The 25785-nt window shown below is 41.6% G+C and overlaps 1 protein-coding gene across 1 annotated transcript; it reads right to left on the minus strand.

Moving 5' to 3' along the window:
- Window positions 1-3716: 3716 nt before the first annotated feature.
- LOC141152766 (G-rich sequence factor 1-like) lies at window positions 3717-25365 on the minus strand. Its single transcript, XM_073637455.1, has 9 exons — window positions 25210-25365; window positions 24420-24575; window positions 23183-23371; window positions 19822-19960; window positions 17959-18140; window positions 13769-13890; window positions 13498-13636; window positions 8238-8324; window positions 3717-4289 (listed from the first exon to the last, which is right to left on the minus strand). The coding sequence occupies exons 1-8, from the start codon at window positions 25277-25279 to the stop codon at window positions 8275-8277; spliced, it is 1047 nt and encodes a 348-aa protein (XP_073493556.1). The 5' UTR covers window positions 25280-25365; the 3' UTR covers window positions 3717-4289; window positions 8238-8274.
- Between the last annotated feature and the right edge of the window lie 420 nt (window positions 25366-25785).

Genomic DNA, 25785 nt, shown 5'->3' on the forward strand with positions numbered 1-25785 from the left:
AAAGGAAGACCAAGAGTCACCCTGCTTATGAGGATAAGTTTATCACCAGCCTCAGAAATCGCAGGTTAACAGCAGCTCAGATTAGAGACCAGGTCAATGCCACACAGAGTTCTAGCGGCAGACACATCTCTACAACAACTGTTAAGAGGAGACTTTGTGCAGCAGGCCTTCATGGTAAAATAGCTGCTAGGAAACCACTGCTAAGGACAGGCAACAAGCAGAAGAGACAAGTTTGGGATAAAGAACACAAGGAATGGACATTAGACCAGTGGAAATCTGTGCTTTGGTCTGAGGAGTCCAAATTTGAGATCTTCGGTTCCAACCACCGTGTCTTTGTGCGACGCAGAAAAGGTGAACGGATGGACTCTACATGCCTGGTTTCCACCGTGAAGCATGGAGGAGGAGGTGTGATGGTGTGGGGGTGCTTTGCTGGTGACACTGTTGGGCATTTATTCAAAACTGAAGGCATACTGAACTAGCATGGCTACCACAGCATCTTGCAGCGGCATGCTACTCCATCCGGTTTGCGTTTAGTTGGACCATCATTTATTTTTCAACAGGACAATGACCCCAAACACACCTCCAGGCTGTGTAAGGGCTATTTGACCAAGAAGGAGAGGGATGGGGTGCTGCGCCAGATGATCTGGCCTCCACAGTCACCAGACCTGAACCCAATCGAGATGGTTTGGGGTGAGCTGGACTGCAGAGTGAAGGCAAAAGGGCCAACAAGTGCTAAGCATCTCTGGGAACTCCTTCAAGATTGTTGGAAGACCATTTCCGGTGACTACCTCTTGAAGCTCATCAAGAGAATGCCAAGAGTGTGCACAGCAGTCATCAAAGCAAAAGGTGGCTACTTTGAAGAACCTAGAATATAAGACATATTTTCAGTTGTTTCACACTTTTTTGTTAAGTATATAATTCCACATGAGTTAATTCATAGTTTTGATGCCTTCAGTGTGAATGTACAATTTTCATAGTCATGAAAATACAGAAAAATCTTTAAATGAGGTGTGTCCAAACTTTTGGTCTGTACGGTACATGCTGTCGACAAAGTTGAGGAACGCGTAAGAAGGTCAGACACAGAGGATTCCAAAAGTTTCCTGCCAAAAGCCAGAGTGGGAGAAAACGGAGGCCTCTTTTGTCAGAAGGAATAGGACTGAACAGGGATGGTCCAAAACACAAATTGATTTTCATCTTAAATGCCAAAATTGAATCTGTTTTCTAATATACTTTAATGAAAAAGTCCCTACCATTCCCTCACTACATTAACTGCTTTATTTTTATTAATACCTCCTCTTTAATGACTCTGTTTGAGAATCCTAGTGCATGCTGGGATACACAAACAAGTCATCAGGGGGGCAGAGGCTGTGGTCTCTGCCCCCTCCCTGAAATGAAGGGTCATCAGTGATCTCCGTTTCAGAGGCTGGGCTAGTCCCCACTGTAATGGGCATGCTTTGGAAGTCACGTCCGACGTATGCTCACTAGATTCTTGTCACTGTGCAATACGCATTGGGACAGTGCACTCGCACTGTTAGTGCGCGTTCTAAGAAGATCCGTGTGACTCATTTATGGGGGCGGTACTGGTCTCTGCACGCTGAGTATTTTAACAATGTGCACTGACAATGCGCTCTCCTGCAGTCTCGTTACTTCTGATCAGAGTAGTAGAGGGAGCGCACTGGGAATATTGCACAATGACATGAATCTACTCAGCATCCATCAGAATAGACAAGTGACGCATGCTCAGTAGAGCTGGGATTAGCCCAGCCCCTGAAACGGTCATCACTAATGACCGCAGCCTCTGCCCCTTGAAGACATGCAAATGAATAATCATGAAACCAAGAATTAAAAATATATATTTAAATAAAATATATTAGAAAATAAACTAGATTATGGCATAAAATAGATAGGCACTTAGGATGAAAATTAATTTGTTTTTCTGATGACCCTTTTAAACCTTCTCCATTATCCAATGAAGAAAGCAAGGCATCCACCTGAAGAGTAACCAGCTAACAGAAAACAAACTTGATGTTTAGGTTTCCATTTTCCTTACTGGAGTTTTTCTGTGCTAAGAAAATTGACCAGTAAAGACTCCTGTGTCCCCAGAAGATTTAACCCATGACAGATGCAAGTTTTCTTCTCATGTCTCCCCGCTTACTCATATAGGGCTACCATATCTCAGGACTTCAGCTACTGACGTAAATGGTCTTTTAGGTTGGCTGAAGCTTGGTTCGTCAGGTTCTAAGATTTCTGAACAATGGCACATGTGTAGAACTTGAGGTTGTAAGTTTCTGGTAGAATATTCTTAGGGCCATGGCCAGAATAGCTGGAAAAGTCAGTCAATAACCAGTTTTGTAATATTTATTATCAGAGACTGCAATTCATATGAAAATCCCTGAGGATGGAGATGTGTTATAATTCAACTGATAAACCCAGGGTTAGTACGTGAGAGTCTTGACCACGTCATGTTGTGTCCATTTAGAATTTTTTGCATTTGATGTGTTTGAGGGTTTTTAAATTGGTAATCGCTCTGAAGTAGCAATTTGGCATCTTGACTGGAGATACCAGAGAGTAAAATCATTTACTCTTTTCCAAACTGGTAACTGATACCATCTCCTGTTTCTGAAGAATTGTGAATATCTCTGGTTACAAGGCTCTCTGCCAGCTGATGAGATGAAGACTCCCGGCTGGGGAGCAGAGACAGGAACGCCAACCTGTAACTAGTCTGGATAAAACTAATGATTCATGGAGGAGGCGACTTGTGGAAAAAAACTAAATCAGAATCTACTCCCTCCCATAGGGCTGGAGACAACATAAGCCGTGTTGACTGAAAACAAATTATTTCCACTTCAACAATTTCCATTTCTGTCTCTTTTCTTGTGCACTTTTAACACCAAAAGGAGCATCTTTGTTGCAAGAAGAAAGTTTTGGAGCACTGCTTCTTATGAGGAAGATTCATCATAGGACATCTAGAAGGAAGAAATCTCCCTACCCCAAAAAGTATAAAAGTCCATATAAGACACCACTACGGCGTTTTTTTTTTTTTTTTTTTAAGTTAAATCGCTGGAGTGGTGCTAGTAACCCAAGTTCCCTGACCCTAGTAATGTACTTACCAGCCACAGTCTTCAGCTCTTCCTGGCACCGCTCCAGTCTAGCGCTAACCAGAAGTCAGAGGCAACAGGCACAACTCAGAGGTTACAGAAGTCTATGATGTCCTTGTTCTGGCTCTCAGACTTACATTGAGTTGAGACTTCCAAACACACACTGGAGCAATCCAGCAGGTCACCAATTGCTGGACACCGACTGGAGCGGCACCGATAAAAGAAGAAGACTGCAGCTGGTAGGTATAAGACAATAACAAAACAATAAAAAACGCTTTAAGTTTCCCAACAGTCGCAGGGAAATCCACCAATACAATGATAAGTGGTATTACCAGAAAGAAAAGGATGAGGGGGTGGTGGGAAAACATATAGGGTTGAGGACTAGGATACGCCAATCTGTGTAGATCAGTTGAGCATAGATCCAATACCAGACTTGACTGTCTATGAGGAATATATATATATATATATATATATTTTTTTTTTTAAATCCCAGACAAAACCTTTAATAAAGTACTTTGTAAGTCCTAACATAGAAGGGAACATAACAACTGGTAGGATCATCATGTGATGCTTTAATATAGAAAGAAGAAAAAAAATAAAGACAAGAGACAAAACAACTGACCATTTTCCTAGTTTATTTCATTTGTATTCCAACCCCATAATATTACAAATAAATGTAACGGTTTTCATAAATTTAGAACCAATTGCAAAATTAACTATGCAAGAACTGAACCCATCACATAGCAGTTCTTAGAACGTGGAGGAAATAAGACAACTGACCATTCACTGTACCACTTACCAGTGTGTCTATAAATCTATGTGGGCACAATGCAGGACAATTAAATGCTTGTTGATATCTTCTAGTTTATTGTTTTCCTTCATTTTCAAAGGAACTCCATTCTGGCTATTATCTTAGGCACTTTGATGAAACAAGAACATACGCTGTTGGCTTGCAACTTATATCCACTCTTCTGAGAATTTTTCTTTCAGGCCAATAAGTACTTTTGAGTTGGTAATCTCATGAAATATCTTTGTTTGCTGGATCTGTACGGCTATCTTCTTACATTCAGCAAGGTAACAAATATATATGTATTTAAAATAAAAGTCCTGAACTTTTAAACAGCCATTAAAAAGAAAATAGAGGTGTTTATACAGTCTAATGTCAGGAGGTGGAGAAGATACTTAAATGCCCTAAAACAAAAAAAAAACGAATATGTAAATTAATTGGTACGATGTCAAGTAAAGATACGTACAACACAATTCCATACAAATATCACTGAATATTCAGTGGCTTGTGAAATTATTCACCCCCTTAGCGTTTTTTCATGTTTTGCTACCTCACAAGCTGGAAATTCACAAAAATCAGTTGTTCTTTTTTTGGTGTGTTTGCATCAGTTCATGTAAAGAACATGGCTACAACTGTGAACATTTGGTTTTTTCTTTCTTTTTGTGAAGCAAACAAATAGGACAAAATAACTGAAAACTTCAGTGTGCATAACTATTCACCCCCTAACGTCACTACTTTGTAGAGCCTCTTTTTCCGGCAGTTACAGCTGCAGGTCGCTTTGGATAAGTCTCTATGAGCTTTCCACATCTTGCCACTGGGATTTTTGCCCATTCCTCAAGGCAAAACTGCTCCAACTCATTCAAGTTCAACGGTTACCTCTGGAGAACAGTAATCTTCAAGTCTGACCACAGATTCTCAATTGGATTAAAGTCTGGGCTTTGACTAGGCCTCTCCAAAACATTTACACCCTTAAACCACTCATGTGTTGCTTTAGCAGTATGCTTTGGGTATTGTCTTGTTGGAAGGTGAACCTCCGTCCCAGTCTCAAATCGGTGACAGACTAAAAAAGGTTTTGCTCAAGAATATCCCTGTATTTCGCACCATTCATCTTCCCCTTGACTCGGATCATTTTCCCTGTCTTTGCTGCCAAGAAACATTCCCACAGCATGATGATATCACCACCATGTTTCACTGTGGGGAAGGTGTTCTTGGAGTGAGGAGCTGTGTTGGTTTGGCACCAGACATATAGTTTACCTTGGTGGCTAAAAAGTTCAATTTTGGACTCATCTGACCACAGCACCTTCCTCCATACATCTGGGGACTCTTCCACATGTCTTTTGGCAAACTCAAAACGAGTCTTACAATTTGTGTGTGTAAGTGTTTTTTCTGCCCACTCTTATATAAAGGCCACCTCTATGGAGTGCACGGCTTATTGTTGTCGTATGGACCGATACTCCATTCTCTGCTTGGGAACTCTGCAGCTCTTTTAGTGTTACCTTTGGCCTCTATGCTGCCTCTCTGATTAATGACCCCCTTGCCTGGACTGAGAGTTTTGGTGGGCGGCCCTGTCTTGGTAGGTTAGTTGTGGTACCATGTTCTTAACTCCACCCTACTTCTCAACAACTTTGTCCCTGATTGTTTGGAGATCTCCTTGGCCATTATGGTGTCGCTTGGTTAGTGTTGCTTCTTGCTTAAAGGGGTTGTCCCATGAACAGAAGTTGATTATAATCAATACATCTTTGTATGATAATAACTTCCACAGTTGAATGTGTTTAACCCCTGCGCAATCCTGGGATTTTCCGTTTTTTGCTCCCCTTGTTCCCAGAGCCATACCGTTTTTATTTTTTGGTCAACATGGCCGTGCGAGGGCTTATTTTTTGCGGGACGAGTTGTACTTTTGAACATTACTGGTTTTACCATATCGTGTATGGGAAAACAGGAAAAAAATTCCAAGTGCGGTGAAATTGCAAAAAAAGTGCAATACCACAGATTTTTTAAAAAAATTTTTTTTACCACGTTCACTGAATGCTAAAACTGACCTGACATTATCATTCTCCAGGTCGTTACGAGTTCGTAGATACCAAACATGTACAGGTTCTTTTTTATTTAAGAGGTGAAAAAAAATCCAAAAAGTTTGCAAATAAGAAAAAAAGGCACCATTTTCCAAGACCCGTAGCGTCTCCATTTTTCGGGATCTGAGGCCGGGTGAGGGCTTATTTTTTGCGCGCCGAACTAAAGTTTTTATTGATAACATTCTGGGGTAGATCCGATGTTTTGATCGCCCGTTATTGTACTTTATTGCAGTGTTGCGGCGACCAAAAAACGTAATTCTGGCGTTTAGAATTTTTTCCTCGTTACGCCGTTTACCAATCAGATTATTATTATTATTTTTTATATTGATAGATCGGGCGATTCTGAACGCGGCGATACCAAATATGTGTATGTGGGTTTTTATTATTTTATTTTGAAAGGGGGGTGATTTAAACTTTTATATTTTTTTTTTAAAAACATTTTTTTTTTTCACTTTTTGCTTGCTTCTATAGTCTCCATAGCACTTGTCTGATCGCCTCTGCTACATAGAGGTGATGAGCAGATCACCTCTATGTAGCAGAAATGCTCCTGTGCTATGAGCACCGACCACTAGGTGGCGCTCATAGAGATCAGCTCATGAACCACTGGAGTCTGCTGCAGACCCAGGGTTGTCATGCCCACGCATCGGTGACTCGCGTAAAGAAACAAAATAGGTAAAAAGGCAAGGGAGTGAATACTTTCGCAAGTCACGGTAGAAATCGGAATTAGATCTCAAGCAAGAAGAGAAAGGCTTTCCACAGATCTCCTATGGCAAACAATGCCATATATTGGTACCAGGGGCCCGGTTTATACATACAGGTTGTTAAATGGGTTCTTCACTACTATGTTGATGATCTATGATCATATTAATGCTTTCACGACATGCGCCGTACATGTACGGCGCATGGCGTGTCTCCATCTTTGATGTGGGCTCCCGCGATGAACCGCACCTTTCCAGGGACATGGCAGCTGATCTGATCCACTATCATGTGCCCATAACAGCCGCGGGTGGATCGTGGTGGCTGTTAACATGTTAAATGCCGCTGTCAATCTCCGACAGAGGCATTTAACATGGCCACGCCCAGAAACGCATCACAAATCCCGACCATGTCACATGGCCGCGGGTCGCCGATGGGTTGGCATGACAACCCGGGGTCTGCAAGAGACCCCTAAGGTTGTCATTGCCAGGATGCTATGAGTGCTGCCGCAGGTGTCGGAGCTCATAGCAAGTGAGTAGTTCTGCTACACAAGATCGCAGCTTTTAGTCTCCCATAGAGACTATTGAAGCATGTGTAAAATAAAAAAAAAGGTTTAAAAATATTTTTAAAAAAAAAAAACAAACAAAAAACGGAAAAAATATAAAAAAGTTCAAATCACCCCCCTTTCGCCTCATTCAAAATAAAACAATAAAAAAATCAAATATACACATATTTGGTATCGCCACATTCAGAATCGCCTGATCCTTTCAATACATAAAAATAATGAATGCGATCAGTAAACGAGTAATGAGAAAAAAAGTCAAAATGCCAGAAGTTTTTTAGGTCGCTGCAACATTGCAATAAAATGCAATAACGGGCGATCATTGTATCTACCCCAAAATGGTATCAATAACATCAGATTGGCAAGCAAAAAATAAGCTCTCACCCAGCCCTAAATCCAGAAAAATGGAGATGCTACAGGTCTTGGAAAATGGTGACTTTTTTTTTTTTTAAAATAAAAAAAACAACTTTGGATTTTTTCACCACTTAAATAAAAAAAGAACATATACAAGTTTGGTATATACAAAATCATAATGATCTGGAGAATTATAATGGCAGGTCAGTTTTACCATTTAGTGAACATGGTAAAAAAAAAAACCTGTGGAATTGAGGGTTTTTTTTGCAATTTTACTGCACTTGGAATTTTTTTCCCCCCGTTTTCCAGTACACGATATGGTAAAACCAATGGGGTAGTTCAAAAGTTTAACTTGTCCGGCAAAAAACAAGTCTTCACATTGTCATATTGACCTAAAAATAAAAAAAGTTATGGCTCTGGGAAAGAGTAAAGAACAAAAGCGGAAAAATGGAAAATGGCCGTGGCGTGAAGGGGTTCATGGCCGTCAGTCACCTGGTGCACCCACAGATTAGTTGTTACCAGCCGGATGTACATAGTGTATGGAGTAGAAATCCAATACTCTGTCAATATGTTTAGTGGCCACTCCAGAAAATAAACGCCGTGCTTTATGCCCATTTACAATGTATAAAACCTCTTACTAGCACAATTATTTTTATTATCAGTAATACCTTTTTAATGTGGGCAACAACACGACCAAAACTGATCTCATTTACCATCTGGCGATGAATTCAGGAACAGTTCTAAGTATCCATGTTCTAAAAGGGGAAAAATTATTTATGGTAAATGTCAGTTAAGTACATGAATACCTAGTATAACTGAAATAAATGATTTGTTAAAACTGATTAACATCCAAAAACATTAAGAAAAAATTAAGACCAATTTAAAATTCACCAAAAGCAGATCACGAAGGAAAAGTGCATTTTGGTTGGATTCCAACTTCTCTCTAATTACATTTTTCCAATCAAGTCCATCTCTAGGTACAAGGTTGGATTGAAACAAGTTCAGCATTTTACAATCTGATATGTAGTCTATAATGTATTATATAAAAAAGCCAATTATAATTTATAGTGCTTGTGCTATGTAGTAATAGTCAGATGCTGTAAATATATGGTGCGGCACAAGAGGTGTACCTGAACCCTTCACTGTGGGTGTCAGCTGTACGTTAATCAAACTACATTAATTCATTAAAGAATATGGCTCGCAAAATGATCCAAAATCAAAAAAAAAAAAGTGTAAAGTGAGCAAAAAATAAATAAAACCTCTATATACATTGTATTTTGCTATAGTCACTGTGCTGTTCCCCCAGAAACAAATACTGACCAGCAGATGGCGACGATTTAGCAGATGAACACAACTCATTTTCTAAAATATGCAAAACAAAACAGCTGGACAGCAATTATTTCTGGGGGAACAGCTCATGGAATTAAATTAACATGTCAAGTTATGAATTCGATTTTGTTTCTTCTGCCTCCCAAGGATCGCAGTATGGCTCAGCTTAAACTTATCCTGTGCTCTACGCCGAGCGCTGCGTGATTCAGAAGCAACCCCCAGCAGAAGATTCCATATAATGAGGCAGATGGACTCTGGTCTGTGATCCAGCAGTGTAAGTCTTTTTAAGAGTGAATAAAAGTGCGGTCGTCCACACAGTTTTGTGCACTTCTGGAAAAAAAAAAAAAAAAGGGACACCGCTGAACAGAGGCCAGATGGAGTCCAGAGTAACTCTGCTGCTTCATTACAGTGAATGGATCCTGCAGGGGTTTCATCTGAAGCGATGAGGGCCCGCTTAATTTAACCCCTTTACAACCCAAGGTGGTTCGCACGTTAATGACCGGGCCAATTTTTACAATTCTGTCCACTGTCACTTTATGAGGTAATTACTCTGGAACGCTTCAACAGATCCCCCTGATTCTGAGATTGTTTTTTCGTGACATATTGTACTTCATGATTGTAGTAAAATTTCTTCGATATCACTTGCGTTTATTTGTGAAAAAAACGGAAATTTGGCGAAAATTTAGCAATTTTCAAAATTTGAATTTTTATGCCCTGAAATCAGAGCGATATGTCACACAAAAGAGTTAATAAATAACATTTCCCACATGTCTACTTCACATCAGCACAATTTTGGAACCAAAATTTTTTTTTGTTAGGGAGCTATAAGGGTTAAAAGTTGACCAGCGATTTCTCATTTTTCCAACAAAATTTACAAAACCATTTTTTTTAGGGACCACATCACATTTGAAGTCACTTTGAGAGGTCTTTATGACAGAAAATACCCCAAAATGACACCATTCTAAAAACTGCACCCCTCAAGGTGCTCAAAACCCATTCAAGAAGTTTATTAACCCTTCAGGTGCCTGACAGGAATTTTTGGAATGTGGAAGAAAAAAATGAACATTTAACTTTTTTCACAAAAATGTTACTTTAGACCCAATTTTTTTTATTTTCACAGGGGTAACAGGAAAAAATGGACCCCAAAATTTGTTGTGCAATTTCCCCTGGGCACGCAGATACCCCATATGTGGGGAAAAATCACTGTTTGGGCGCACGGCAGGGCTGGGAAGGGAAGGAGCGCCATTTGACTTTTTGATAGTAAAATTTGCTTGAATAATTAGCGGATGCCATGTTGCATTTGGAGAGCCCCTGATGTGCCTAAACAGTGGAAACCCCCCCACAAGTGACCCCATTTTGGAAACTAGACCCCCCAAGGCACCTATCTAAATGCATAGTGAGCACTTGGAACCCCCAGGTGCTTCACAAATTGATTCGTAAAAATTAAAAAGTTTTTTTTTTCCACTTTTTCATTTTTACGAATCAATTTGTGAAGCACCTGGGGGTTCCAAGTGCTCACTATGCATCTAGATTGGTGCCTTGGGGGGTCTAGTTTCCAAAATGGGGTCACTTGTGGGGGAGCTCCAATGTTTAGGCACACAGGGGCTCTTCAAACGCAACATGGTATCCGCTAAAAATTTGAGCCGATTTTCCATTCAATTTGTTAGCGGACACCATGTCGCGTTTGGAGAGCCCCTGAACCCAGAGGTACGACACAGAATTTGATAACATTAGGTCATCATATTGAATAAGTTGTCATTACTCTTGAGCACAAGTGCTCGCTACTTGAGTTTGCATCGGGTACTCAAGTATGCACCATGTATCACGGGTGCTCAAGTGAAATGCTCGAGTCACCGCCCGCATGTTTCACGGTTATTAGACACCTCCAAAAAAACATGCGGGGATCGCTCGTGCATGGCAGGCAATCCTCGCAAGGTTTTTTTGGCCGCGAAGCATATGGGGCGGAGACTCGAGCACCCGCGATACTCAGTGCATACCCGAGCACCCGATGCAAACTCAAGTAGCGAGCACTTGCGCTCAACACTAGTCGCCATATCATCATCTTTTTTTTTTTTTTTTTTTTTTTTTTTTACATTGGAAAAAAAAACAAAACTACCCCAACCCTAACATTAGCACAACCCTAACCCCAGCCCTAGCGTTTATTTTTTACGCCGTTCCTCATGCGGTATAAGTGATGAGATTACGTTATTCTTCGGGTCGGTGCGATTACAGCGATACCAGAATCATATCGGGTTTTTATGATTGACAGCTGTCACACACTAAAAGACACATATTTTGTAAAATCTAGTTTTTGCATCGCCATATTTTGGCAGACAGTCAAGTGATGGCTTGTTTTTTGCGGGATGACTTGACGTTGTTATTGGTGCCATTTTCAGGCACGTGACATTTTTTGATCGCTTTCTATTCCTATTTTTGGGAGGCAGAATAAACAAAAACCAACAATTCAGGAATTGTTTTTTTTATTCTGCTCCAGGTGTGGTAAAATTGATAAGGCAGCTTTATTCTTCGGGTCAGTACGTTTACAGCGGTACCACATTTATATAGTTTTTTATGTTTTGGCGCTTTTACACAGTAAAAGCTATTTTATAGAAAAAATTATTTTTTTGCATCGCTTTATTCTGAGAGCTCTAACTTTTAGATTTTTCGGATGATGGAGCTGTATGGCGGCTTGTTTTTTGCGGGATGAGATGACGTTTTCAGCGGTACCATTTTTATTTATATTCGTCTTTTTGATCGCGTGTTATTCCATTTTTGTTTGGCGGTATGATGATAAAGCATTGTTTTTTGCTTTGTTTTTTTACCGTGTTCACTGAAGGGGTTAACTAGTGGAACAGTTTTCTAGGTCAGGTCGTTACGGACGCGGCAATACCAAATATGTGTACTTTTATTGGTTTGGTTTTTTTTTCATAATAATATTTATTGATGTGTACATTATATTTTTATTTTTAGTGGATTATTTTTTTTTTATATTTTTACAATTTTTTTTTTCACTTTCAGACAGTTTTTTTTACTTTTTTACTTTGTCCCACTATGGGACTTTCACTTTTTTTATTCTGATCGCCTGCATGGCACAGGAATGCAGCACCATCCCTGTGCCATGCAGGCTGTCAGCGCTGGACAGGGAGAAGATAGTTTGGAGATGCACTGAGCATGTCCAAACAATCTTCCTGCAGTCTGGTGACCCGGATGTTGTCTTCATGGCAACACCCGGGAAGCCGCGGCAGACAGCGCTGGAGGCCGGAAGAGGAGGCGAGTATACCGATCACCTCCCCTTGCCTCCGCGATGCTGCGATCGACTTCGATCGCAGCATTGCGGGGGTTAATGTGCTGGGAGCGGTGCAGGACCGCTCCCTGCACATAGTATCGGGTGTCAGCTGTGACAATCAGCTGACACCCGGCGGCAATCGCGCCCGCACAGCCTGTGTGCGCGCGCGATCGCCATGACGTACTAATACGGGTCAGGCTCTTAAAGCCCAGGGCACAGACGCGCATTAGTACGTCATGGGCTTTAAAGGGGTTAAAGGATGCGTGTCTCCAGAAGCACGAGCTGGGCACTACAATGTACTAGCCACTACAATGGCAGATTTGCAATTTTCACTCCAACATCCACTGCTGCTTGTTTCTAGAAAACACCCATGGAGTCAAAATCGTCACTACACCTCTAAATAAATTCCTTGAGAGGTGCAGTTTCAAAAATGGGGTCAACTTGTGGGGGGGGGGTTCCACTGTTTAGCCACTTCAGTTGCTCTGCAAATGCGACATGACATCCGCTATCTATTCCAGACAATTTTGCACTCCAAAAGTTGAATCCTACCGCGGTCCATTTTCGCCTGTTACCCTTTTGAAAACACAAAATTTGGGGTTAAAGCAATATTGTTGTGGTAAAAAGTAAAATGTTCATTTTTTTCTTCCCACATTGCTATAATTCTGGTAAAGCGCATAAAGGGTTAATAAACTTCTTGAATGTGATTTTGAGTACTTTGAGGGGTGCAGTTTTTAAATTGATGCCACTTTTAGGTATTTTCTGTCATATAGGCCTCTCAAAGTCACTTCAAATGTGATGTGGTCCCTAGAAAAATGTATTTTGTAAATTTTATTTGAAAAATTAGAAATGGTTGATAAGCTTTTAACCCTAACTTCTGAACAAGAAAAATTATGTTTCAAAAATTGTGCTGATGTGAATTAGACATGTGGTAAATGTTATTATACATTTTGTGTGGTATGATTGTTTAAGGGCATAAAAATTTAAAGTTTGAAAACTGCAAAATTTTAAAATTGGCAAAATTTCGAGATTTTCATAAATAAAGGCAAATCATATCGACCAAAATTTACCACATTTACCACTAACATGAAGTACAAAGTGTCAGAATCAATGGGATCAGTTGAAGCGTTCCAGAGTTATTACCACATAAAGTGACAGTGGTCAGAAATTAAAAAATTGTCCTGGTCACGAAAGTGGGTGGGCTGAAGTGGTTAGAGGGGTTAAAGCAACCATTTTCCTTGTTGCACATTTTCACTTGTGCTTACAATAGAAAACGTAGGCAGTCACTAATGTTATGTGAATAGTAGAAAACTTACGCATATGGCATCTGTTTTTAGCCATGGCAGCTACGGCATCCTCATGGGTCAAAAATCTTACTACTGCTTCCCCAGAAGTTCCTCCTGCATCTGCGCTGTATTCAATATTTATTTTCAATGGCATCACAGGGTGGAAAAACTGTTACGGGGAAAACAAAAAGTGCTCTTGAAAAATGTGGAATTTTTTTCACTTTTATTCCAAATACTTATAAACTTATTTACGACCCCATCAGTAAAATTATCTAAAAACTTTCACTGCATATTAACTCACATTTGCAATATCTTGCCCAGATGCATGGAATGGGAGTCCTCGAATGTGGATATCATGGACTGGTGATACAACTGTGAATTCACTGGTATCCGCTGCCTTCCCAGACATGTCCTTCCCATAATCTGTGGGAGGAAAGAAGCAAAAATTTTTTAGTAAAGTAAAAACTGTAATTTAAACTATTTGACCAGAGAAGATTAGGTGTAAAGCTGCTTCTCAGCACTTAAAGGGAACCGGTCACGTCTTGTTAGTGATGCAATGTGCATCACTAAGGTGGTCTTCTCAAGCAAAACTTCCCACTAATCTTAAAAACACACTTTTTATCCTTAAGTGATTGCATCACATACCTTCCCTTTCAGTCTTTGGGGTAGCGCTTTCTAGTCTTCTAGTCACAGTACTCTTCAAATTATTCATACCCATCGCAGCCTGATTGATTGCCTGGACTGCACCGTAAATCCCGCTCTTGCGCACTGACTATCTGGTCTCTGCACATACGCACTATATCTGGGTGTACGTCCCCAGCTTACTTTCATATCTGCGCATGCTCTGGAGCCGCGGGAACACAGTGCTGCACATGTCCACAATGGACACGTCACCTGGCCACTGACTCACCGCGGCTCCGTAGCATGCACAGATATGAAATGAAGCTGGGGACGTACACCCAGATTCAGTGCATGGGGACATAATAGCCAGCGCGCAAGAGGGGGATTAACTGGGCGATTGGCGTGACATCGGGGCAGTCCAGGCAATCAGGTTGTGACGTGTGTGAATAATTTGAAGAGGACTGTAAGTGGAAGATTAGAAAGCGCTAACCCTATGACTGAAAGAGAAAGTATGTGATGCAATCACATAAGGATAAAAAGTGGAAAGTTTTGCTTGAGAAGACCATGTTCGTGATGCCCATTGCAACAGTAACAAGACATTGGGGCAGTTTAATATAAAAAAAAAAAAAAAAAAAAAAAGGAAGTGACAGGTTCCCTTTAAAGAACATGCATCACTAGATCAAAAAAGTGTGCAGTTTTTGCTGTTGTTTTATCCTCACCACCATTTTATTCCCCGAGTATTTTGGGTATTTTTTTTAATCTGCCATACAGTTCCAGAGAACAAGGTGTTTTCATTTAGTGCTACTTTTAATTGTATTTGCCAAGGGGGTGTGTCTTTACACTGCTCTGCATTATTAGCTTGTGAGAAATGACAACTTGGTAATCTTCTTAAAATAAATAAATAAATCGTATAATAAATGCACTAAATGAAAAGTCTCATGCCTCTAGAAACACATGGTGGATTAAAAAATAAAACAAAAAATAATGGACTAGTCAGGGGAACAGTGGGAATAAAAGAAGAGTAAAACTTGCCCACTTGTAACCTGATGACCGGACCTCTTTAATCAGATAGGAAAAGGATATATGAATATCTAGACCTAGACAGTGGTTTGACTGAGTTTTTACCACATTAGATAAAAAAAAACAACAACATAATGTCGTGTCTTATGATGATTGCTGCATGTACTTTTAGGAACCATTACTAAAAGTAATTGTACATGCAATGTCCTTGTAATGCTCATATTGAAAGATCTGAATGTTATCTAGGTAAGCTATACAATTCTTTTTACATTAATTCCCTGCTTTGTGCAGGCTTATTAAAGATTAATGATGTATGGAGTGCAAGCATGACATATAAATGTAGTCCTGCATAAGCTTAAAGAGGATCTGTCAGTCATCAGACTATGCTGTCATGACTGCTCTTTCAGCCAAAACAGCATGGAGAAATTAAAACAAATTATACAATAATAGTGCCATTTGGCTTATAGCCCAGTATACTCATCAGTGACGTACTCTCCCTTTTCTCGGGCTGACAGCAGGCTCATCACTATCTTATATACACAATAGCACTTCAATCACTGGGCAGAGGGAGCACGCACTCATTTTAGCAGAGTCAAAAAACACATATGCTTGAAGCAAAAATCAATATTTTCATATACAACACTGACAGCAAAAACTATTTGGCAAATTCATCAAGACTGATCATGTACATACCAGTCTTAATAAAGGGCTGTAACCATGGTGGACTAAGATGCACTTAATTTACTAAGGAGAATCTGTCACCAGGTTTTTGCTGTGTGTAATCTGAGAGCAGCATGATGTAGGTGCTGAGATCCTGATTCCAGCGATATGTCAATTAATGGTCTGCATGAGCTCGCAGTGCTCAGAATGCAAAGTTCTGTGTACCCCCGCCCGCACCATTGATTGTCAGCTTTCTGTGTACACTGTGCAGAAGTAGAAAGCTGCTAATCAGTGGTGGGGCCATAGTTACACAGCAGTTGACTAGGAGGCACAAGGCAGCTAGTCTTTTACTGATTACCTCCTGCTGACAAAACACTATTAAAACAGCAACACACAGCCTAGTAAGTGACATCACTGGACTCAGGTTCTCAGCCCCTACATCATGCTGCTCTCAGATCACAAAGGGAATCTGGCAGCAGATTTTTGCTAAAAAGCACACACCAATTAGTGAATGGGGTGCATCGTACAAGTGCCGTGCAACTCCGGCAGAGATGCTGCTCACGTCAGGGACTGTAATGCATTTCATGCGCAAGTAGTTTTCATGAATAAGATGGGCGGGTACATCCACACCCCATCTCACCCATTCTCTGCTTATTGTGGCGGTGCTGGCCAGGACTGACATGAAAACACCAAAAAAAAGTCACAAATTTTTTACACAACTTACAAGTTGTGCTAAAATGTTGGGACTTTTTAAGGTGTATTACGTCACAATTCTGGCATAAATATCTTAAGGAATCTGGCCCCAATTTTCCACACTACAACCATCATCAGCTGCTCAGCCCCCATATATGTTGTAGCTGCTATGCAGGGGCATACTATCCATAGTGACCGCTGCTGCTAAGAGGCCCATGAGCCGGAAGCCTGGTGTCAGATGGCACCACCCCCCACCAGCCCGTCATCACAAGTTCAACGGTATTCACATCCTGAGGATACCTTTAAATAGAATGATGCAAATGCAGCATTCAGCCGGCGCCTGCAGACTTGATGATGTCACTATATTGAGCATGCTGTGTGGAGTCCTCACACTGCATTAGGGGAATGAAAGTATTTTTTTTTTTTTAATGTCAGTATTTATGGGGGCCATCATACTGTGTGTGGGTGGGGGGTACTATTCGCACATCATACCGTGGGGTGAGTTACTTAAATGGGTTGTGCTAGGAACAAAAGTATTACTTCAAATCAACAGATTTTGGAATAATAATAACTTCCACAATTGGATGTGTTTAAATAAAATGTCCCTGTACTGAGATAATCTTATAAATGTGCCCCTGCTGCGTACTGTGTAATGGCTGTGTCTGACCATGCAAGAACATGACCTGATCATACCACAGCTCCTGGGCAGGGGAGGAAGGAAAAGAGTATACAGACAGGACAGCAGGGGATCACAGCTGATTCTTTCTGTGAGGTAAAGCATTTCTCTGCCTGTTACACAATGTTTTACCTCAAAGAAAGAATCGACTGTGATCCCGTGCTGTAATAGCTGTATACTGTTTTGTGTCCTCCCCTGCCCAGGAGCTGTGGTATGATCAGACTATGTTCCTGCACGGTCAGACACAGCCATTACACAGTACACAGCAGGGGCACATTTATAAGATTATCTCAGCACAGGATCATTTTATTTATTTTTTTTTAACTCATCCAATTGTGGAAATTATTATTACTCCAAGATCTGTCGATTAAAATGTACTTTTGCTCATGGCACAACCCCTTTAAGGGGTATCCTGCTGTGCAGTATTATAATGTATGTATAGGTGGACTGTAAAGGATTGCAGGCGGTTAGGCGGGAATTCACTGAGGTGGGAGGCGTTTTTTTGGGAGCATCATACTCTAACGGCCATGAAATTGGTATTGTGGGCGAGAACACTAAGGGCTTAAATAGGGGCATAATTACTGTGTACGTGCCATGTTCCTCTCCATGCGTACAAGTTGAACGATATGACCACGCCTATGTCGCCGAATATTTTTTGGATGGGGGGGCCTAATCACAGTGTCCTGTGATTTTAATGTATGACCCTGCTGCTATGTAGACCCCTTAGCATGCAATCTTGGTAAATCTCAGCCAAAAGGACTGTGTGCATTTATTTAGCTGTAGAATTAGATCAAAGAACGAGCAAGAGAAAAGTATCTCACCATTCATGTGATTGTTCTCACTGACCATGTCACACTGTCTGTCTTTATTTTCATTATTAACAGACATGTCTGGGTCATAAAGTTCTTTCATGGTTGGAGCAAAAGTAACACCTTTCCTCTTTCTAACCAGAAAGCGAGCATTCTGAATTTCATTTTTTCTGCTTGGAAAAATTTCAATGTACCTAAAAAGAAGGAAGAAGAATAAATAATTTTGAAAACAATCAAAGTGAATTTCAGTCATATTGGAGCAACCTAAGTTTATAATTGCAGTACGTTAAATGAGTGATAAAGGTGCACTGATGACAACCTGGGTAATGAAATCATCACAACCTAATTTTCTTTTTTAAATAAAAAGAAATCTAATCTAAATTGCTCAAAAAGTCTAAAGCGCCCAAAAAATGGTCTCATGCAGTACCATAGATGCAATTTGAATTGGCGGACACGCATGTGGATTACACCTCTTTTCACATGGCATCCTAATAGATCACCTGGGTCTCATCGGATGAACCCTGGGTGATTATATGGTTATCACCTATCCTGTGTGATACCTGTTGTTTAAAGGGAATCTGTCACCACTTTGGAGTTATCAGACCTCTACTATGGGCATACAGGGTATGTAAAAGTAGTATACTTACCTGTATGGCCCACGGTAGAGGTCTGAACGCAGAGAAATGTAGTTTTATCTCCTTAGTTTTTCACAGGCTTGGCGTCCCCCGGACGCCAAGCTATCCCTGCCTATCTGCTTATTATTCCTCCAATTCCTCGCCTATGTCCATGTTTACCATATTTCCCCCCCTCCCCGCACATCACAGGTCCCTGTGACGTGCGCTTTTTGCCTTCACCTCCCGATGCATGCGCAAAGCGCAGCTTACAGGGAGCGCGCTTTGTTTCCTCCCGGGCCCATTTGGCTGAGCACAGTGCCACAGTGCTCTATTGCGCAGGCGCCAGGGAGTCACTGTGCTCAGTCAAACAGGCCCAGGAGGAAACAAAGGGGAGAGGGAGGAAATATGGTAAACGTGGACGTAGGTGGGGAGTTGGTGGAATGATAAGTAGATGGGCAGGGACAGCTTGGCGTCCGGGGGACGCCAAGCCTGTGAAAAACCAAGAAGATGAAACTACATTTCTCTGCATTCAGACCTCTACCATGGGCTATACAGGTATGTGTATAGATTTACTTTTCTATACCCTGTATGCCCATAGTAGAAGTCTGATAACTCCAAAGTGGTGACAGATTCCCTTTAAAGACCGCCTGTAATCAGGATCATCAATGTTAAACTTTATGGCGCTATCATACTGATTTAATACAGGTCTTCATGAAAGTGGTGCTGGCGTATGCGCAGATCAACCTCCTGCAGTCTTCGGAAAAATGGCACTGGAGGGGGTGCATGCGCAGAATGAGATCTCAGCTCATCTTTGAGCCGAGATCTCATTCTGTGCATGCGCCACCTCCGGCGCCATTTTCCTAAAGACCGCCAGAGGTAATTTTCATGAATACAGTAACCAGCGAGAGCACCGCCCACAGCTAAGACTGTGCCAGCCCAAAATTTAAATGAATGCAGGATGATGAATGAAACAGAGGCAGTGGAGGGGTCATGAGCCTAAGACTCTACCCAAAGTGCAGCCTCAAAGCACGAAGCACTGAGGAAACAGAAATTTATCATGATTTAATGAAAACCAGGCGGCAGATTTTTACATCAAATGCATGTATTAAATCAGTATGACCGCATCATTCTGCCCATAGCTTTAGTTTAACATGGATGATCCTGCTGACAGGTTCCCTCTAAACACCTTTAAGCAAAGTGATGAAAAACCACAGCCACTACATACAATACTAGTACGTAATGCTTAAAGAAAACACATTACCTGCTGCCTATTTCTTGCTTGTGTCTCAAAAGAGCTTGCTCTGCATGTTCATCGGAAACAAAGTGAACAAACGCCTCTCCTGACTTGCGCCCCCTCTGGTCAAACACAAATGTTATGCCTTCTTCGGCTATACTTAGACCTGTAAAGACATGTACATTATTAAAACAAAGACCACTGAACATACACAACCACTTGCTTTTTTGCTCCCCCTTTTCTAAGAGCCATAACAATTTCATTCATCATCGACAGCCACATGCAGGATGGGTTGGAGTTTTTTTATGACTCCAATTTACTATACAATGTACTGAAAAATAAATAAATAAAGAAAATCCAAATGAGGTGAAATGGTAAATTCTGCCATTGTTTTTGTGGCGTTTATTATACAGTAATAATCAATCATTCAGGTCAGTGCGATTATGGCAATACCAGCCCTGTAAAGTTTACTGGTGAATAAATAAACCCTTCAGAAGTTTCTTAAAAAATAAAATAAAAAATAAAATAAGATGCCATTTCCTGAGACCTGGAACATTTACATTTTTCCACTGATTGAGCCGAGTGAGGGATTGTTATTTTCACTGGCACCATTTTGAAGGCATGCATGTAAGAGGTTTTAGAGAAATGCGGATGCTAAAAAGCAGCATTTCTGGAGTTTTCATTTTTTACAGCATTTACTGAATGGCTTAAATAATTTTACATTTTGACAGATCAAAATGTTACAGATGAAGTGATACTAAATATGCCTAGTTCTTTATTTCTTACTTTTTAAACTGGAAATAGAGGGCAGATTTAAATAAGGCAAGATTTTTTTTCTTTAACCCCCCCCCCCCAACTTTATTTTTTAATCGGCTTTAGTTCCCTTAGGGCAGTGCTGGCGAACCTATGGCACGCATGCCAGAGAGGGCACGCAGAGCCCTCCCTAAGGTCACGCGCACCATCGCCTCAGCACTAGGACCGGGCCCGGCGGGTGAGTACTTGGAGCCCGCCAACTTCAGCTAGATGTGCGTTCTCTGACACACATCTAGCTGAAGTGTATTGCAGCGTACGAACTCGCCAGGCACGAGCGCTGCAATACACGCTGCTAGCAGCCAGCGTCAGCGTACATAGCAGTGACGCCATGCGCCCCGTCGTTAGGACGCTGAAATCAGCTGCCGGCTACAGGAGAGGAAGGAAGGCGAGTAGGAGTGTTTATTATGTGTGTCTGTTTTTACTATGCGATGAGCAGCAGCGCAAATACAAGTATGGAGGAGCATATTCATGGGTAGGGCATCTACCAGGATGAAGGATGGGAGACGACAACATATCTACAAGGATGGGGGGGAGGGAGCAGCTAAGCATATCTACAAGGATGGGGGGGGGGGGGGGAGCAGCTAAGCATATCTACAAAGATGGGGGGGGGGAGCAGCAGCATATCTACAAGGATGGGGGGGGGGAGCAGCAGCATATATACAAGGATGGGGGGGAGCAGCAGCATATCTACAAGGATGGGGGGGAGCAGCAGCATATCTACAAAGATGGGGGGGGGAGCAGCAGCATATCTACAAAGATGGGGGGGGGGAGCAGCAGCATATCTACAAAGATGGGGGGGAGCAGCAGCATATCTACAAGGATGGGGGGGAGCAGCAGCATATCTACAAGGATGGGGGGGAGCAGCGGCATATCTACAAGGATGGGGGGGGAGCAGCGGCATATCTACAAGGATGGGGGGGAGCAGCAGCATATCTACAAGGATGGGGGGGGGAGCAGCAGCATATCTACAAGGATGGGGGGGGAGCAGCAGCATATCTACAAGGATGGGGGGGAGCAGCAGCATATCTACAAGGATGGGGGGGAGCAGCAGCATATCTACAAGGATGGGGGGGGAGCAGCAGCATATCTACAAGGATGGGGGGGGAGCAGCAGCATATCTACAAGGATGGGGGGGAGCAGCAGCATATCTACAAGGATGGGGGGGGAGCAGCAGCATATATACAATGATGGGGGGGAGCAGCAGCATATATACAAGGATGGGGGGGAAGCAGCAGCATATATACAAGGATGGGGGGGAGCAGCAGCATACATACAAGGATGGGGGGGAGCAGCAGCATACATACAAGGATGGGGGGGAGCAGCAGCATACATACAAGGATGGGGGGGAGCAGCAGCATACATACAAGGATGGGGGGGGGAGCAGCAGCATACATACAAGGATGGAGGGGGGAGCAGCAGCATATATACAAGGATGGGGGGGAGCAGCAGCATATATACAAGGATGGGGGGGAGCAGCAGCATATATACAAGGATGGGGGGGAGCAGCAGCATATATACAAGGATGGGGGGGAGCAGCAGCATATATACAAGGATGGGGGGAGCAGCAGCATATATACAAGGATGGGGGGGAGCAGCAGCATATATACAAGGATGGGGGGGGAGCAGCAGCATATATACAAAGATGGGGGGAGCAGCAGCATAAATACAAGGATGGGGGGGGAGCAGCAGCATATATACAAGGATGGGGGGGAGCAGCAGCATATATACAAGGATGGGGGAGCAGCAGCATATATACAAGGATGGGGGAGCAGCAGCATCAAACAGCAGCATATATACAAGGATGGGCAAACATATACCAGGATGGAAGGGGGAGCATATTCTTTATATTTACAGTCTCATACCCCTGCTTCTGGTTGTGGCTGCTTTCGGTTCCCCTCGCCTGCTCTCTGTATGAGTTGTTTTTCTAAACTAAAACCTCAGTATTCTGGTTAAATGACCATGTTGGCACTATTCGATAAATAAGTGGGTTTTGGGTTGCAGTTTGGGCACTAGGTCTCTAAAAGGTTCGCCATCACTGCCTCAGGGTCTTCAACCTTTGTTTACAGTATTTGCAGGTTATAGGGAAAATGATGGTCTGCTATGAAGCTCAGACTATAGTTAGGCTACACAGGAGTATTAAGGCAGCAACCATGGCGGCCTTCAGCAGGTACCCAGTGATCTTGTTGTACAGGAAGCTGATGGGCGCCCAAAATGGTGTTCCCCCAGGATCACGTGCCTCAAATGCTGCTGTCAGAAATTAATAGAGGTGTTTAAGGGGTTAACAGCAATGATCACAGCTCCGATCGTTGCAGTACGAGGCAGATGCCTGCTATGGAACACAGCCGGTATTTGCGATGTGGAGAAAGCTCAGTTTCTGAGCCTGCTCCAAACATCAGCACCTGACATAGAACTTACCTCTACATCTGTTGGAAAAGGGTTAAAGCAGGTCTGTGAAAATCAGCAACCAACAGCCTTTTATATCCCCTGCTGTTATAGATCTATAACGCTATATGTCACAATGATGCTTTTGAGAACAAAATTTTCTAAAATCAAAAACGATACAAATATAATTTACCTGAAAAGAAATTAACAATATCCTGTTCACTACAGCTATATGGAAGACCGCGGAGGCGCACAGTACCATCACTTGGGGTACCAGCCGCTGACTGTGCAGCTTGAGACACAGAGGAGGATGCAGTGGGCGACAAAGGAGCTTGCAGTCTTTGCAGCAACGACTCTGCATCTTTATGGCTCATTTCAAACACTGCAAGACAAAAATACAGCTTCTGAAAAAAATCCTATTTCGAACTAAAAAATATGAAATAGAGAAAATAGGAACAGTAAATATAAAAATGGTCTGCAAAAGCTTTTTTCCAATACAGAATATCTTAGGCGCTGTCCTCACCTGGGAGGATCTCAGATGCTCAGAGACACCATTATAGAATCTGTAGTAAACTGCATACAGCTCTATTTTGCTGCATGCCACATCAATGGGGTGTGCAAAAGTTAACACCACAGGAATAAAAGGTGTATGACCCCTTCTCACTTTTCAAATATCTGTTGAAAATTTAGCAAGGATGAAATGATGCTTATATTTGACCATACTTTAGAAAGGCTCTTCTGAAGAGAACACAAAACCAACAAAAATATCAGGAGAATCACAGCCAGGGTAAAAGTGAATTAATCTTTATTGAGAAAAAAAATAGATAAACAAGTAAGAATGAGAATGTCAAACAGATGCGAAGACCACACAAGGAGCCCTTAACAAGGTAATAATCGCTACCACCAGAAGAAGCTGTAAGCGAAACGTGTGGCTCCTTGACTTCCACATAGGTTTTTGCCCTTTCTAATCTAACTTCTCATATTTTATTCCATCCAGCACTTTATCCTTAGTCTCCTTATCAGTATGGTCATTTCGCTTTACATTTTATGGTGCTCCCAGTGTGTCCATATTGGATTATTGTAGCATTTTTCCTCCGCTTACCTTTTTGTGACACTTGGCTCATCACTATTTTTCATGTAATAATCTGTTTATCTTGACCTGACTATGGGATTTGCCATTTGAATCTTCTCTTTCTGAAGATCCATCATTACATTGATTGTGATCTGTGTGCTTGACGGTAACTATTATTACCTTGTCAGGGCTCCCTGTGAGGTCTCAGCCTTGGTTTGACATTCTTTTACCTTTTTTAGCAATCAATATTTATTCAGTTTTACTCCTGATATTTTTGTAGGTTTAAAAAGATATTATTTCATCTTTGGCTTTTTTAACCTCACTAGCATAGCGGCATTGAATAGTACACATTTCTTACCTTCCACATACCGCTGTCCCAAGTATTTTTTGTGCTGTTCTAATGCTTTTACCAAGTCATCTGCTGTCTCAAACTCAATGACTGCATCTCCTCGTGGTTTTCCATCCCTATTAAATATGAAGTGCACCCCTTCTGTGCCACTCCGTACATTGCAACCTGAAAAATAACAGCAACAGAATTCTAGAAAATATTTTTGCACAAAAATAAATAGGACTGGAGTATACTTCTTGCAGTGGCGCACAATGGCTGAAAGGTGTGCTAAATTTATTAAGAAGCTGACGTCTCAATGAGTTTAGATTATCTTATGCCAGGACAATATTCATCAACAGTGGCTTACAAAACACCTGTCTTGATGAATCGGGGCAAACGTGCAAATGGGTTTCATGCAGTGAGATTAATCCTTTATAAATATAATGACTGTAGCCAAAATGCCCCTCACATGCCAATGCGCCCAGTGTTTATCTGCCCTTATCCTCACTGCGCCCTGGCTATGCCCCTTACTTTCTGGATGGCGTACCATCCTGCACTAGAGAGCTGTAAAAAGAGGCAATGTCTGAGAGGAACAATGAGAAATGTCATTATTCACAATTCCATCAAGAGAAAGCCCTGGCAGCATCAAAACAAAAGGTGCTGCATAGAGCCGGGCAGGAAAAAATAAATAAAAGTAATTATGTCTGAGCTATAATGACTTCTGGTGAGAATTTAATCAGATTTAGATACATGGGTCCTCTGAGTTTATGAAAAGTAAGTCATCCCTTAAGGACAATCGTTTTACATTCCCCAAACATACCAGAAAAAAAATTGAGCACGTCTTCTGCAGTGCACGACCATGGCAGTCCTCTAGCACGCACAATGAACATCTTACTTGGTCCTTTGTTTACAGGCCCAAGTTCATACTCTGGTAAGTCAAGGTATTCTTCTGTTTCATGTGACCTATATGGACTCTGTCAACACAAAGCAAAATACAAAGCTCAAAACTGATCATTTTTTTCAAGAATCACAGGTTCACTACAACATCCTAAATGAAAAATAAGTTAAAGGTTAAAACATAAAAAATAAATAAATAAATGCAAGAATGATAATCAAATACAAACCGATCTGCCTGTTACCTTCCACCACAAAATTGTAGACAAATTAACGCATTCCTTGTTAATGCTTTGTAGGGACCAGGGACACAAGAACACTTTTCGGAATAAAATAAATGTCAATGTAACCGCATTCAGTTCTCACATTATTTTTTGGTGCTGATAACTTTCACTACTTCATTTAGGATATATGAGAAGTGGTATTGAGAATTTAGCTCCAGAGCCAGTGCGGACACCTGCATAGTGCCAGCATGCAGAAGCTGGGTACAGTGTTCATCCTC

Source organism: Phyllobates terribilis, unplaced genomic scaffold, assembly GCF_046119375.1.
Source record: "Phyllobates terribilis strain yellow unplaced genomic scaffold, ASM4611937v1 Scaffold_1__5_contigs__length_1240528914, whole genome shotgun sequence".
In the NCBI taxonomy this organism is placed as follows: domain Eukaryota; kingdom Metazoa; phylum Chordata; class Amphibia; order Anura; family Dendrobatidae; genus Phyllobates; species Phyllobates terribilis.